The following is a 13569-nucleotide window of genomic DNA, read 5'->3' on the forward strand; positions in this document are numbered from 1 at the left end:
CTTCAGACATCATTTTATTCCTGTTTTTGTAACTGGGAAGCTGAGCCCAGTGGTGAATGCTCTGCATTTAAAAAACTTTTTATTACCCTGTAAAGTTACCTTCCATCCTGATTTTGCAAGTGTGATTCTTTTCTTTTTTCTTTCTAAATAAAGTTCTTCTTTTAAGAACCTGATTGATTTCAGTGTCCTGAAGACAAAGGGTCTGGTCTATGCTCACATTTCTAAGGCAATTGGTTGGTAGTTTATTCTCAAGCCTCCCCAGGAAAGGGGATGAAGGGGTTTGGGGGATATTTTTGGGGAATAGGGATTCCAAGTGACCCTTCCCTGAATTTTTGTGTAAATCACTTGGTGGTGGCAGCAATTCCATCCAAGGACAAGGAAAGGACTTTGTGCCTTGGGGAAGTTTGAACCTAAGTTAGTAGAATACAAGCTTAGGGGGACTTTCATGAAGGTCCCCACATCTTCACCCCAGATTTCAGGATGGGGGGGGAACCCGGACACATGCATTTTAGGGGCCACTGGGGGACAGAGACTTTGAAATGTCGGGAAGTTTCAGATAAAGGCACGTCATCTGCAAGGGTTGGATGTTGGCCTGGGTGGCTGCTGGGGGGCCCTGCGTCGCTGCCGGGGGGCTGTTGGCCTGGACGGGTGCTGGAGGGCCCTGCATCACTGCCGGGGGACTGTTGGCCTGGACGGGTCCTGGGGGGCCCTGCGACACTACTGGGGGGCCCTGCGACACTACTGGGGGGCCCTGCGACACTGCTGGGGGGCCCTGGGTGGGTGCTGGGGAACTGTTGGCTTGGGTGGCTGCCAGGGGACCCTGCATCACTGTCAGGGGGCTGTTGGCCTGAGGGGCTGCTGGGGGACCCTGCTTGGGTGCCAGGGGACTATTGGCCTGGGGGGCCGCCAGGGGGCCCTGCGTGGGTGTTGTGGGGCTGTTGGCCTGTACTGGGGGCACTGCTCGTGTCGGGATAGATTTCGAGATTTTGAATTTTTTGAACATGAAGGCTGTCGAGCTCTGGAAGTTGCTCTTGTCCCCAGAGCTATTTTCCACTGACAAAGGCAAGGCCTGGGTCTTGGAACTCTTGAACACCCTCTGCTTTTTGAGTGGTCCCTCTTTCGCCGCCTCCTCACAACATCCTCCTTTAGGAGTCACCTCGATCTGTCCAGCTGGGCTCAGAGGATCATTGGCCTTCACTAGCTCTTTTTTCAAGCTGAGGTCTAGCACTACATCATTTTGAGCAAGTTCCCGGTTCCCAGTGGCAGCTGGAGCACTGATGCTGCCGTTCTGTGGCTCACTTCTTGCTGGCAGTCTGCGTGGCAGAATCTTTGGCTTGTAGATCTCACAAATCCTGCTGTTACAGCTTCCATCCTGCTGTATCACACTGAGGTTTTCACCCATCTCCATCTCTGCTTTTAGGGCCTGGGTTGCTTCTTTCCCAATAGGCTTTTCTGATGAATCCTTGGCAGAAGGTGGCTCTGAGACAGCCTTACAGTCTCCACTTGACAGGCTGTTTCGGAAGGGGGACTCTTCCTCTTGATGATCTTTTGAGAAGGGAATCCCTGCCGACCCTTTGGACCCTTCTATGTAGTCCCGGTAAGGTGCCAGGCTAAAGACATTGTTGATAACTGGCATAGGCGGGGAGGAGGGAGTAGAATCTGCATCTCTCAGGCTTTTCAGTCCCTCCTCAGAAGAAATGACCTGGGGTGAGGAAACAAGCCTGCCTTTGACCTTGGGGGCTTCTTCTTTTTTGTGGTAGTACGGAACTGGACTATCAGTAATGACAATGGGAGCTCCTAACTGAGCTTCATGAATCCCTGTGTTTCTGTGCATAGGCTCTTTCATGGATAAGCTGGATCTTCTCTCCGAGTGGGCTTGTTCCTTTCCATGCAGGCTGGGTTGTTCTGTCTGACACAGGCCCAAGCCATAGCCTGGCTCTCCTCTAGGTAGTGCTTCAGTGAGCCTTTCGGAGCTGTTGGATAGCCTATCTAGAGCACCAATCAGTTGGAAAGCACTGTGCTGGCTAGCCACCTCTTTGCTTCTGGGGTTCTCCCTCACCGATTGAGTCCCATGAGAAGTAGCTACTCTGCTATCAATGTGCCGATCATGACCAGCATCCGTTATTGGCTAAGGAGGCATTGTACAAAGCCATGTCAGAAGGTGCAAAAACAAAACTGGGGTTCTGCTGCAGATAGTCCACTTTGCAGCTGGAATTCTGCTGGAGCTCAGGTTCTCTAGAAGAAACTCCAGGCTTCAAAGCTGGAGAGGCCACTGGAATTGGACCAGTTGGTCTATACACATAGCTCTCCAGAGGACTGGCGTAATAGCTTCTCGGGGAATGATGCCTCAGGTAAGTGCTAGAAAAGGGCCGAGGTTCCCCACTTCCTGGAAAGTTGGTTCCTTTGTAGCCACCTGCAGTTGGCAAGGTCGACAGAGTGCCATTCTGTTCCTCAGCATGAGGGGCCTCCTGATAAAGAAACGTTTGCTTGTGTGAGGTCAGTGGGTAGTGAGACACCGAGTAGCAGGCTGGAGATCTATCCCGATAGGCTGCTGTTTGGGAATGGGCCAGTGGGCTGGCAGCGGAAGGCTGTAGCTTGGACCATGTATGTTGGGATAAGCTGCTGCCATGTACATCTTTGACCCTTTTCTGGTTGGTTCGGCACTTGTGTTTCTTCTCTCTTGGAGTCTGTGACTAGCGGTCAGGCAAGTGACCAGCCCGCCTTCTTGAACCAAAGCAGTATTTAATCTGAGCAATAGGAATAATGCGTAACATAGGAGAATGAAGGTTTTCAAAAAACAGGTCATAGGCAGTCAGAAAGCAATAGACTACTTTCATGTGGGAAATGAAATTCCACATGCATTTGACTTTGAAATCCTCTTCCTGCAAACCCTCATCATGCCTGAATAACAGGTGCTGGGGTTACTATGTACTAGAGAGTGAGATACAGCGAATGAATATATTCTATACTGATCCCAATGCCTGTTACTGCTCTGGATACAGGCTGCAGACTGACAGAACAGAACCTGAGGAGAACCAGTCAGCTATTAAGTCAGAGACAGGGGAGCTAATAGACTATTGTTTGCTAACAAGCGACTGAACGAGAGCTGAGATGCTGCAAAGTAATACAAATATTAGAAACCAAACGTTCATGACATGCCTGTATATCGAAAGGCAGCAGCAGAGTTTTTAGAAGCTCTATAGGAAGGAGCAGTGGAAACATTATTGCTTAATTGGTTTTGCTTTACATAGTGTTTCAGAAGTACTCCTCATACTGTTGGCAATGGGTTTGTGCCATTAACTCTTTGTTCAGTGAACAGTTTTATGATGCAATGTCCTGGTAACTGACCCAGAAGCTGTTTCTAACACTTACCTTAAGGGTCATGAACACAATCCCTCAGCAATACCTGCACAAACTTTTCCAAAAAGTCCTGACAGAACAGAATTGCCGGTCAGTGTTTCAGCAGATTAGAGCTCAGGGGCAGGAAAGGGGAGTGTTATAGTGGTTGTATGTAATTGACGCCCATTACCTGTTACACAAGCATGGCTGAAGTAACTTGCACACTCACCTGGATATTAGTGGAAATCTATTGTTTGCACTATTCACCCATTTGTTATGCCAATATGGTAACTTTATCTTAGCTTGAAACTTGGTAGATATCTACAAACCCTTGCATGAGGAGAGGATGCAGGTCCTGTGAGGATGAAGAGAAGCCTGTAGGCGGATAAAACTCTCTGGATTCAAGGAACACTGTCCAGGCAAAGCACTCCAGCTTCTCTTAGAGGGATTCTTGGGGGTCAGAGTGTATCACTGAGACCGTTTGCTAAGGGAAAGTTAATAGAACCCATTTCTGATCGAATTTACACATTTAAATCTGGAATGATGCAGTCACTGTTATTGAATTAAACACCTGTCCCTAAGAATTTATCCCATGTGCTCGAAAGAGGCAGTGGCATAATTTGAACTCTCAGGAGTGGAGAAAATGATCAGATAGATAGATAGATAGTGAGGCAAAAAACATAAGTTTATGAATGGCTTCAATACAGGACAGATAAATACGATGACTGTTTTAATAATGCTCTTGCCATGACACACATCATGATACAATGAGCCACACTTAGAATTGGAGGGCCAGAAAGGGTGTAATTGGGAAGGTCACAACTGTAAAATTGCAGAGTACTCAAGTAGGCTACAGAACTCACAGCCACAAGATATCAATGTAGCCAAGAGCTTAGCACGATTCAAAGAGGGACTGGATGGATATATGGGTAAACAAAATATTCAATTACCGTGATCAGGATTAATTGAAAAACTATTGGAAGGGCTCTAAACCTTCCTGTTTTATACAACAAATTATGTCTAATGAGTGGTTGTCAGGGGGAAACTTTCCCTGAGTGCGGGTTATTTCATAGCTGCCTCTTGCAGGGCTTCTTCCATCTTCTTCTGAAGGATATAAATTGGCCACTGGATACAGGGCTAGATGGATCACAGGTTTCATCCAAACTGGCAATGCCTATCTTCCTATTGGTTCCATAAATCCAACTCTATGTTTTTGCTCTCTAGACTTGCATTGAGAGCAGAAAGATGTCTTGTTAAATATCGTGTTCTTTTTCCTTTTAGAAAGGAAAGTTCAATACTCCTCGGACCTCCCCAGTCCATGATGTCACCTCTCAATGATACCAAATTCAAGTCTGCCGTGTTCCTTCTCACCGGGCTACCAGGTCAGGAGGACGTTCATCTCTGGATCTCTGTTCCCTTCTGTTTAATGTATGCTATTTCAATATTAGGAAATTCACTCATTCTGTTCATTGTAAAAACAGATTCAAGCCTTCACGAGCCCATGTACATTTTCCTTTCCATGTTGGCCATCACAGACCTTGCCTTATCGATAGCCACAATACCGACGATACTGGGCATATACTTATTTAACTCTAGGGAGATCAGCCTCGATGCCTGTTTTGCCCAGCTCTTCTTCATCCACTCACTTCAGTGCATTGAATCCTCCCTGCTCTTGTTGATGGCATTTGACCGCTTCATTGCGATCCGTGAACCACTGAGATATGCTTCCATCTTAACCCTTCCAAGAACAGCCAAGATGGGACTGGCATTTGTGCTAAGAGGGGTGGCCGTAATACTACCACTTCCCTTTCTCCTGAGACGTTTCCAGTACTGTCGAGCCAATGTCCTCTCCCACTCCTACTGCCTGCACCAGGAGGTCATGAAGATGGCTTGTTCTGATATCAGAATCAACAACATCTATGGTTTGTTTACTACGCTCTTAACAATGGGGTTGGATTCGCTGCTCATCTTCCTCTCGTATGTGATGATCATCAAAACAGTATTAAGTGTTGTTTCCCACACAGAGTGCCTCAGGGCCCTGAACACCTGCGTCTCCCACCTCTGTGCCGTCCTGCTCTTCTACACGCCACAGATCGGCCTGTCTGTGATACATAGATTCGGGAAGGGCTCTTCTCCCATACTTCAGATTCTCCTGGGATACATCTCCCTGCTGGTCCCGCCCTTGATGAACCCAATTGTGTACAGCGTGAAAAGCAAACACCTTCGTACAAGGATAATCAGGGCCCTCGTTAAGTGAACGGTCAATTCACCTCCCTGGTCCAGTGCTGGTGACATGGGAGATGAAAAAATGGGATACCTATTCCAACCTGGAACCTTATATCCAAGATGACATGAGCTACTTATCTCCACATTGTAGAGGGAGGTTCACGTGGTGTCTAAGGCCTGGAACAATGGTAGAGGAATTGTGCCCAACTCCTGGCGAGGGAGGACAGTGTACTGGGGGAAGGAGATTCGAAAGCTCTGTTTTCGTTGAGAGCCCGTGGACCGATGGGATGTTGGCCCATAAAGAGCCGTATAAGTGGCTACTCCAAGCTCACAGTATCTATTGATACAGTCAATAAAGAGTAGGGATGTGGATACTGTTTCCCTTTACACCTGGCCTGTCACTGTCCCAGCTCATGTTAAACATCCAGGGGCCATGAAAAAAGCTGCAGAGCTGTTTTCCAGTCACAGTTCTGGCCCTTAATGAGCACTCTGGGTGCTGTGGGAACCATGAGGGCTGCACCAGATGTGGACAGGGGCTATTCAAGGGGCATGGACACCCACCCTCCCCCTATGCCCTCAGTCAGGTGTTCATGATTGAGTCATGTCAGAGACATGATTAATGAAGGACCCCCAGGAGAAGCCATGCAGGCATATCTGTCCCACCCCCCACCACCCTTGATATCTCTGCATACCACACACCTACTCAGCCCTCTCCCCACCAAGGCAGAGCAGAGCTGCGTGTGCGAGTGAGGGTCGGACACACAGGAGTCCTGGCAAGAGACTCAGGACCAGATTTCCTCCTACTCCCCTCTGTTTTGCTGCTCCATCTGCTTGGAAATTGGTGGAAATGGTCCTTGGCTCCCGCACAGAGGCACAGCTAGCGCCTATCCCAGCCCATCCCATTTGCATTAAAAATGCATTAAAAATGCAAATGAGGGACACAGGCAGGAGTCCCCTCCCCAGTTTTGTGAGATCCTTTTGTAGCTCTTCACAGTCTGCCTGGGACTTAACTATCTTGAGTAGTTTTGTATCAACTGCAAATTTTGCCACCTCTTTTTCAGATTGTTTATGAATATGTTAAATAGGACTGGGCCCAGTACAGATCCGTGGGGAACACCACTATTTACCTCTCTCCATTCTGAAAACTGACCATTTATTTCTATCCTTTGTTTCCTATCTTTTAACGAGTTGCCAATCCGTGAGAGAACCTTCCCTCTTATCCCATGACTGCTTACTTTGCTTAAGGGCATTTGGTGAGGGACCTTGTCAAAGGCTTTCTGAAAATCTAAATATACTATATCCACTGGATCTCCTTTGTCTGCATACTTTTTGACCCCCCTCAAAGAATTCTAGTAGATTGGTGAAGAGTGATTTCCCTTTACAAAAACCATGTTGACTATTTCCCAACAAATTATGTTCATCTATGTGTCTGACAATTTTTTTCTTTACGATAGTTTCAACCAATTTGCCAAGTACTGAAGTGAGGCTTACTGGCCTGTAGTTGCCAGGTTCACCTCTGGAGCCCTTTTTTAAAAATTGGTGTTACATTAGCTGATTTAAATGATAGGTTACAGACAACAATAGTACTGCAATTTCACATTTCAGTTCCTTCAGAACTCTTGGGTGAATACCATCAGGTCCTGGAGACTTATTACTGTTTAGTTTATCAATTTGTTCCAAAACCTCCTCTAATGGCACCTCAATTTGGGACAGTTCCTCAGATTTGTAACCCAAAAAGAATGGCTCAGGTTTGGGAATCTCCCTCACATCCCCACAGTGAAGACCAATGCAAAGAATTCATTTAGTTTCTCTGCAATGGCCTTATCGTCTTTGAGTGCTCCTTTAGCACCTTGATCATCCAGTGGCCCCACTGGTTGTTTAGCAGACTTTCTGCTTCTGATGTATTTAATTTTTTTTCTTGCTATTACTTTTGGAGTTTTTGGCTAGCTGTTCTTCAAATTCTTTTTTGGTCTTTTTAATTGTATTTTCACACTTCATTTGCCAGAGTTTATGCTCTTTTCTATTTTCCTCATTAGGATTTATCCTCCACTCTTTAAAGGATGCCTTTTTGACTCTCACTGCTTCTTTTACGTTGTTGTTTAACCACTGTGGCTCTTTTTTGGTTCTCTTAATCTGTTTTTTAAATTGGGGTATACATTTAAGTTGAGCCTCTATTATACTGTCTTTAAAAGGTTTCTCGCAGCTTGCAGGGATTTCACTTTTGGTGCTGTACCTTTTAATTTCTGTTCCATTAACCTCCTCATGTTTGTGTAGTTCCCCTTTCTGAAATGAAATGTTATAGTGTTGGGCAGCTGTGGAGTTTTCCCTGCTGCAGGGATGTTAAATTTAATGATATTATGGTCACTATTACCAAGCGGTCCAGCTATATTCACCTCTTGGACCTGATCCTGAGCTCCACTTAGGACTAAATCAAGAATTGCCTCTCCTCCTGCGGGTTCCAGGACTAGCTGCTCCAAGAAACAGTCATTTAAGGTGTCAAGAAACTTTATCTCACCATCCCTTCTTGAGGTGATATGTAGCCAATCAATATGGGGATAGTTGAAATCCCCCATTATTATTATTGAGTTTTTTTATTTTAATAGCCACTCTAATCTCCCTGAGCATTTCAGAGTCACTAACACCATCCTGGTCAGGTGCTCTGTAATATAGCCCTACTGCTATATTCTTATTTTTAAAGCATGGAATTACTATCCATAGAGATTCTATGGCACAATTTAGTTCATTTAAAATTTTTACTTCATTTGATTCTATGCTTTCTTTCACATATAATGCCACTCCCCCACCAGCACAACCTGTTCTGTGCTTCCGACATATTTTGTACCCTGGTATTACTGTGTCCCATTGATTATCCTAATTCCACCAAGTTTCTGTGATGCCTATTATATCAATATCCTCATTTAATACTAGGCACTCTAGTTCACCCATCTTATTGTTTAGACTTCTAGCACTGGTATACAATACTACTGGTTAGCTTCTGGCTAACAGAGGTTATGGAAACCATCCCTGCCCATCCAGGCTAATAGCCATTGATGGACCTATCCTCCATGAATTTATCCAGTTCTTTTTTGAACCCTGTTATAATCTTGACCTTCACAACATAGAATCATAGAATATCAGGGTTGGAAGAGACCTCAGGAGGTCATCTAGTCCAATCCCCTGCTCAAAGCAGGAGCAACACCAGCTAAATCATCCCAGCCAAGGCTTTGTCAAACCTTAAAAACCTCTAAGGATGGAGATTCCACCACCTCCCTGGGTAACACATTCCAGTGCTTCACCACTCTCCTAGTGAAATAGTGTTTCCTAATATCCAACCTATGCCTCCCCCACTGCAACTTGAGACCATTGCTTCTCATTCTGTCATCTGCCACCACTGAGAACAGCCGAGCTCCATCCTCATTGGACCCCCCCCCCTTTCATTTAGTTGAAGGCTGTTATCAAATCCTCCCTCACTCTTCTCTTCTGAAGATTAAATTAACCCAGTTCAGCAGCCTCTCCTCATAAGTCATGTGCCCCAGCCCCCTAATCATTTTTGTTGCCCTCCGCCAGACTCTCTCCAATTTGTCCACATCCCTTCTGTAGTGGGGGGGGGGGGGGACCAAAACTGGACACAATACTCCAGGTATGGCCTCAGCATTCCCGAATAGAGGGGAATAATCACTTCCCTCAATCTGCTGGCAATGCTTCTACTAATACAGCCCAATATACCATTGGCCTTCTTGGCAACAAGGGCACACTGCTGACTCATATCCATCTTCTCGTCCACTGTAATCCCCAGGTCCTTTTCTGCAGAACTGCTGCTTAGCCAGTCTGTTCTCTGGTAAGCAGTTCCATAGGTTAACTGAGCATTGTGTGAAAAAAATACTTCCTTTTGTTTCTTTTAAACCTGCTGCCTGTTAATTTCATTTGGTGACCACTATAAATAACACCTCCTTTTTTACTTTCTCCACACCAGTTGTGATTTTAAATACCTCTACCATATCCCTCCTTAGTCGTCTCTTTTCCAAGCTGAAACGTCCGTCTTGTTAATGTCTCCTCATTCAGAAGACATTCCATAACTCTAATCATTTTGTTGCCCTTTTCTGAACCTTTTCGATTCCAATATATATATTTTTGAGATGGGGGGATCAAATCTGTATGCAATATTTAACATGTGGGTGTGCCATGGATTCATATAGCGATAATACGATATTTTATGTCTTATTATCTACCCCTTTCTCAATGATTCCCAACATGCTGTTCGCTTTTTTCTTTGCCACTGTACATTGAGTGGATGTTTTCAGAGAACAACCTATAATGACACCAAGATCTATTTCTTGAGTGGTAACAGCTAATTTAAACCCCATCATTTTATATCTATCGTTAGGATTATGTTTTCCAGTTTGCATTACTTTGCATTTATCAACCCTGTTTTTTATCTTCCATTTTGTTGCCCAGTCACCCAGTTATCAGAGATCTTTTAGAAGCTCTTTGCAGTCTGCCTGGGAGTTAATTATTTTGAGCAATTTTTTGTCATGTGGAAGTTTTGCTACCTCATAGTTTACCCCTTTCTCTAGATCATTTATGGATATGTTGAATAGGACTGGTCCCAGTAGAGACCCTTTAGGGATACCACTATTCACCTCTCTCCATTCTGAAAGTGGACCATTTATTCCTAACCTTTGTTTCCTATCTTTAACCAGTTACCAATCCATGAGAGGTACTTCCCTCTTATCCCATGACAGATTGCTTTGCTTAAGAGACCTTGGTGAGGGACCTTGTCAAAGGCTTTGAAAATCAAACTACTTTATATGCATTGTCCTTGTCCAGATGCTTTTTTGAGCCCCTCAAAGAATTCTAATAGATTGGGGAGGCATGATTTTAGACGCCGTGACATTCCAAATCTCCACTCAGAAATCCACTCCCTATCCCTCACTGTCACCCCTGAGCTCCTGCATTTCTGCCACAAATAAGGTGCTGTAATCACAGGGATCCCAGAAGCCACCTTTCACAGGAGGCTGTGGTAAGAGACAAATGTCAGGGGCATTTCTCTGTAGCACCCTGACTCAGCCCTGATCTTATGGTCTCAGACTATCTGAGCACCTTGAATGTATTTATCCTCCTGCCATCACTGAGAGGCAGGGCCGGGATATTATCCATCAGAGACTGCCAATGGTTTGCCCATGGAGGGAATTAAACTCAATTGTTCTGAGTCACAGAGCAGTGCATGGATCACAGGACCAGCCTTCCAGCCATCTGATTGGTGACAGGCCCAGCTGGATTCTTTGCTGAACCTGGAGAATTCCCATTCCCTGCCATACTGTAGAGAGCATGGATGGCAAGGAGCCAGTTACAGAGGTTTGATTTGCTGGCCTGTTCTCCCCCTGCCTCAGTGGAATTTAGAGCAGCCTGGGGATTTTAACAGCTGATTTTAACAGCTTCCAAGAGCACAGCACACTCTGGCCATGTCCCTGCAGATCAATACCATCCCAGAGTGCCCCCTGGGGTCTTCAGATAGCCCTGCAGGCACCCTTCCCTTCCCTCTAAGATCCTTGCAATGCCTTACTCTCCACCTGGAATATTTAAAACAACAGCTCCCTTTGTGGGGTCACATTTATTCAGCCTTCTCCAAGACACAAGGTCTCCTACCCTTCAACTTCTCCCTCCCCCTTTACTCAGGAACACCCTATCACCCTTGTTGCTGGTGTCTGCGTTGCTTCAGACTTGCTGCAAAGCCTTTTCCCTTTAGCCACCCCACCAATCTCTTACCACTAGGCCCTGCCCCCTGCTGCTCCACTTTTTTTGAAGCTCCATCTCCTGGCCATGCCAGAGTTGGGCCGTAGTAAGAGCTACTGTGATGTTCTCTGATAAAGATATGACCATATAGGTCACTTTTGCAACCACTGTTATTTATTTGCAACAAATCTTGTATAAAATGTGGCATGTAAGATGTCTATGAAAAGATTATGATTTGCTGGTTATGGTTGTGTTGGGGTCACTAGGCCTGCCTGAGCCAGAATTCTTCCATGTTTAAACTCTGTTCTTCCATGTTTAACTCTAATCGGCCTCAAAAGCCAAGGACAGCAATTGGAATGTGTAAACAGCCCGTTAGCAATTACGACTTTGCTCATACCAGGTACCAAATGATAATGATGAGGTTTGCATGTTTCTAGCTGGCTGAAGAGGTAATAAATTAAGGGTAAACAGAACCAAATAACAGTTTAAAGAGAAGTTACTGACAAGCTAGATTTATAGCCCTAGAATGATTTAACGGCTTAAAAGTATAAACATGCCTTCGGTAGAGAGGGGAGGGGGAGGAAAGGGAGGGGTAGGGGGTAGAGGGTGGTAGAGAGGGGGAGAGAGGGGGGGCTTAGTTGTAAAATGTATAAGAAGAGAGAAACTGTTTTTGCTGGTGTGCTTGATTTGAGACTTGCCTGTCTCCTTGCACCACTTTGAGATCTCAAATAAACTTTGATTGTTTCTCCACCCCGGTATGTTTATTGGCGCAAAGCACACCGGGCAATGAACCCCACTGTTGCTGTCCTTGGGCCTCTGTGCCGGCAACAGTTGTGTTATCTGTATGCTGCTGTCATGGATTGGTATATAGTAATATGGAGATATACCTATCTCATAGAGCTGAAAGGTCATTGAGTCCAGCCCCCTGCCTTTACTAGCAGGACCAAGTACTGATTTTGCCTCAGATCCCTAAGTGGCTCCCTCAAGAATTGAGCTTACAACCATGGGTTTAGCAGGCAAATGCTCATACCACTGAGCTATCCCTCCCCGCAACTGGTTAAAAGATAGGAAACAAAGGGTAGGTATAAATGGTCAGTTTTCAGCTTGGAGAGAGGTAAATAGTGGTGTCCTCCTCCAGGGATCTGTACTGGGCCCAGTCCTATTTAACATATTTATAAATGATCAGGAAAAAGGGGGAAACAGTGAGGTGGCAAAATTTGCAGATGATACAAAATTACTAAAGTTAGTTAAGACTGAGGCAGACTGCGAAGAGTTACAAAGGGATCTCATAAACTGGGTGACTGGGCAACAAAATGGCAGAGGAAATTTAATGCTGATAAATGCAAAGTAATGTACATTGGAATGCATAATCCCAACTACACAAATACAATGATGGGGTCTAAATTAGCTCTTACCAATCAAGAAAGAGATCTTGAAGTCATTGTGGATAGTTCTTTGAAAACATCTACTCAATGTGCAGCGGCACTCAAAAAAGCAAACAGAATGCTGGGAATCATTTATAAAGGGATAGATGATTTAAGCAGAGTCAGAATGAGCTCTACCCTGACATCTGGTGGTGAGTTGTGGAAAAGGGCTTCAGGAGATGATCTCGTTTGCATGGGCACACCCACCCTGCCTACATGAGGGACTGCTTGCCCAAATGGTCACATTGGCTGCTATGGGACCCCCCCCCCAATCTCTTTGTTATTGGGGCAGGAGTAATAAAGGGTTGTTACGCTGGTTATGTGAATCAAGGACAGTAGAACTATACTTGGCATTTTATGATGGAGGGACTCACCCTCAACTAAGTAGCACTTGCTAGGCAAGGGACATGGTTCCAAAGCCAAAGTGAACTAAGAGAAGTGGGGGACAGGTGTAGCTGGTAGTGTGGGCTATCTTCTGAGGGCCTCAAACACTGTTTTTCCCCTTTCTCTCTCCATGGTGGAATAATAGAGCTAATTTTGACTCCCTTTTGAGTCTTATTAGGTGCGGCAGAGCTGAAATCACTGGATTAGTGGTTCTGAGTGTGCCAATGCTGAGGTGTTCTTCTTCCTCCCCCCCCACCACTAACAGCTGAAATCACTAATGAGATGTGTTAAATGGGGGTGGGGTCTCAAGACAAGTTGGTGAGCGGCTAGCAGGGTGGCTGGTGGAGCATGCAGCTGGTGGTGAAGACTGCAGCAGAACCCCACAGAGAGGTGTGGCAATTGGCTATTGACCCAAGCAGTAGAGCACATAAGATGCCCCCAAACCTCCCCCCACTGGCTGGGA

The 13569-nt window shown here is 45.5% G+C and overlaps 1 protein-coding gene and 1 pseudogene across 1 annotated transcript; one reads left to right on the forward strand and one right to left on the reverse strand.

The window, feature by feature from the left end:
- Positions 1 to 508: 508 nt before the first annotated feature.
- On the reverse strand, positions 509 to 3384 carry LOC117883877 (uncharacterized protein C15orf39-like). Its single transcript, XM_034783750.1, is given in 3 exon segments — positions 509 to 2122; positions 2124 to 2693; positions 3373 to 3384. Coding segments are annotated over 3 exon segments (2196 nt in total).
- A 318-nt stretch (positions 3385 to 3702) lies between these two features.
- On the forward strand, positions 3703 to 5596 carry LOC117872369 (annotated as a pseudogene).
- The last annotated feature ends 7973 nt before the right edge of the window (positions 5597 to 13569 follow it).

Source organism: Trachemys scripta, chromosome 1, assembly GCF_013100865.1.
Source record: "Trachemys scripta elegans isolate TJP31775 chromosome 1, CAS_Tse_1.0, whole genome shotgun sequence".
Classification (NCBI taxonomy): domain Eukaryota; kingdom Metazoa; phylum Chordata; order Testudines; family Emydidae; genus Trachemys; species Trachemys scripta.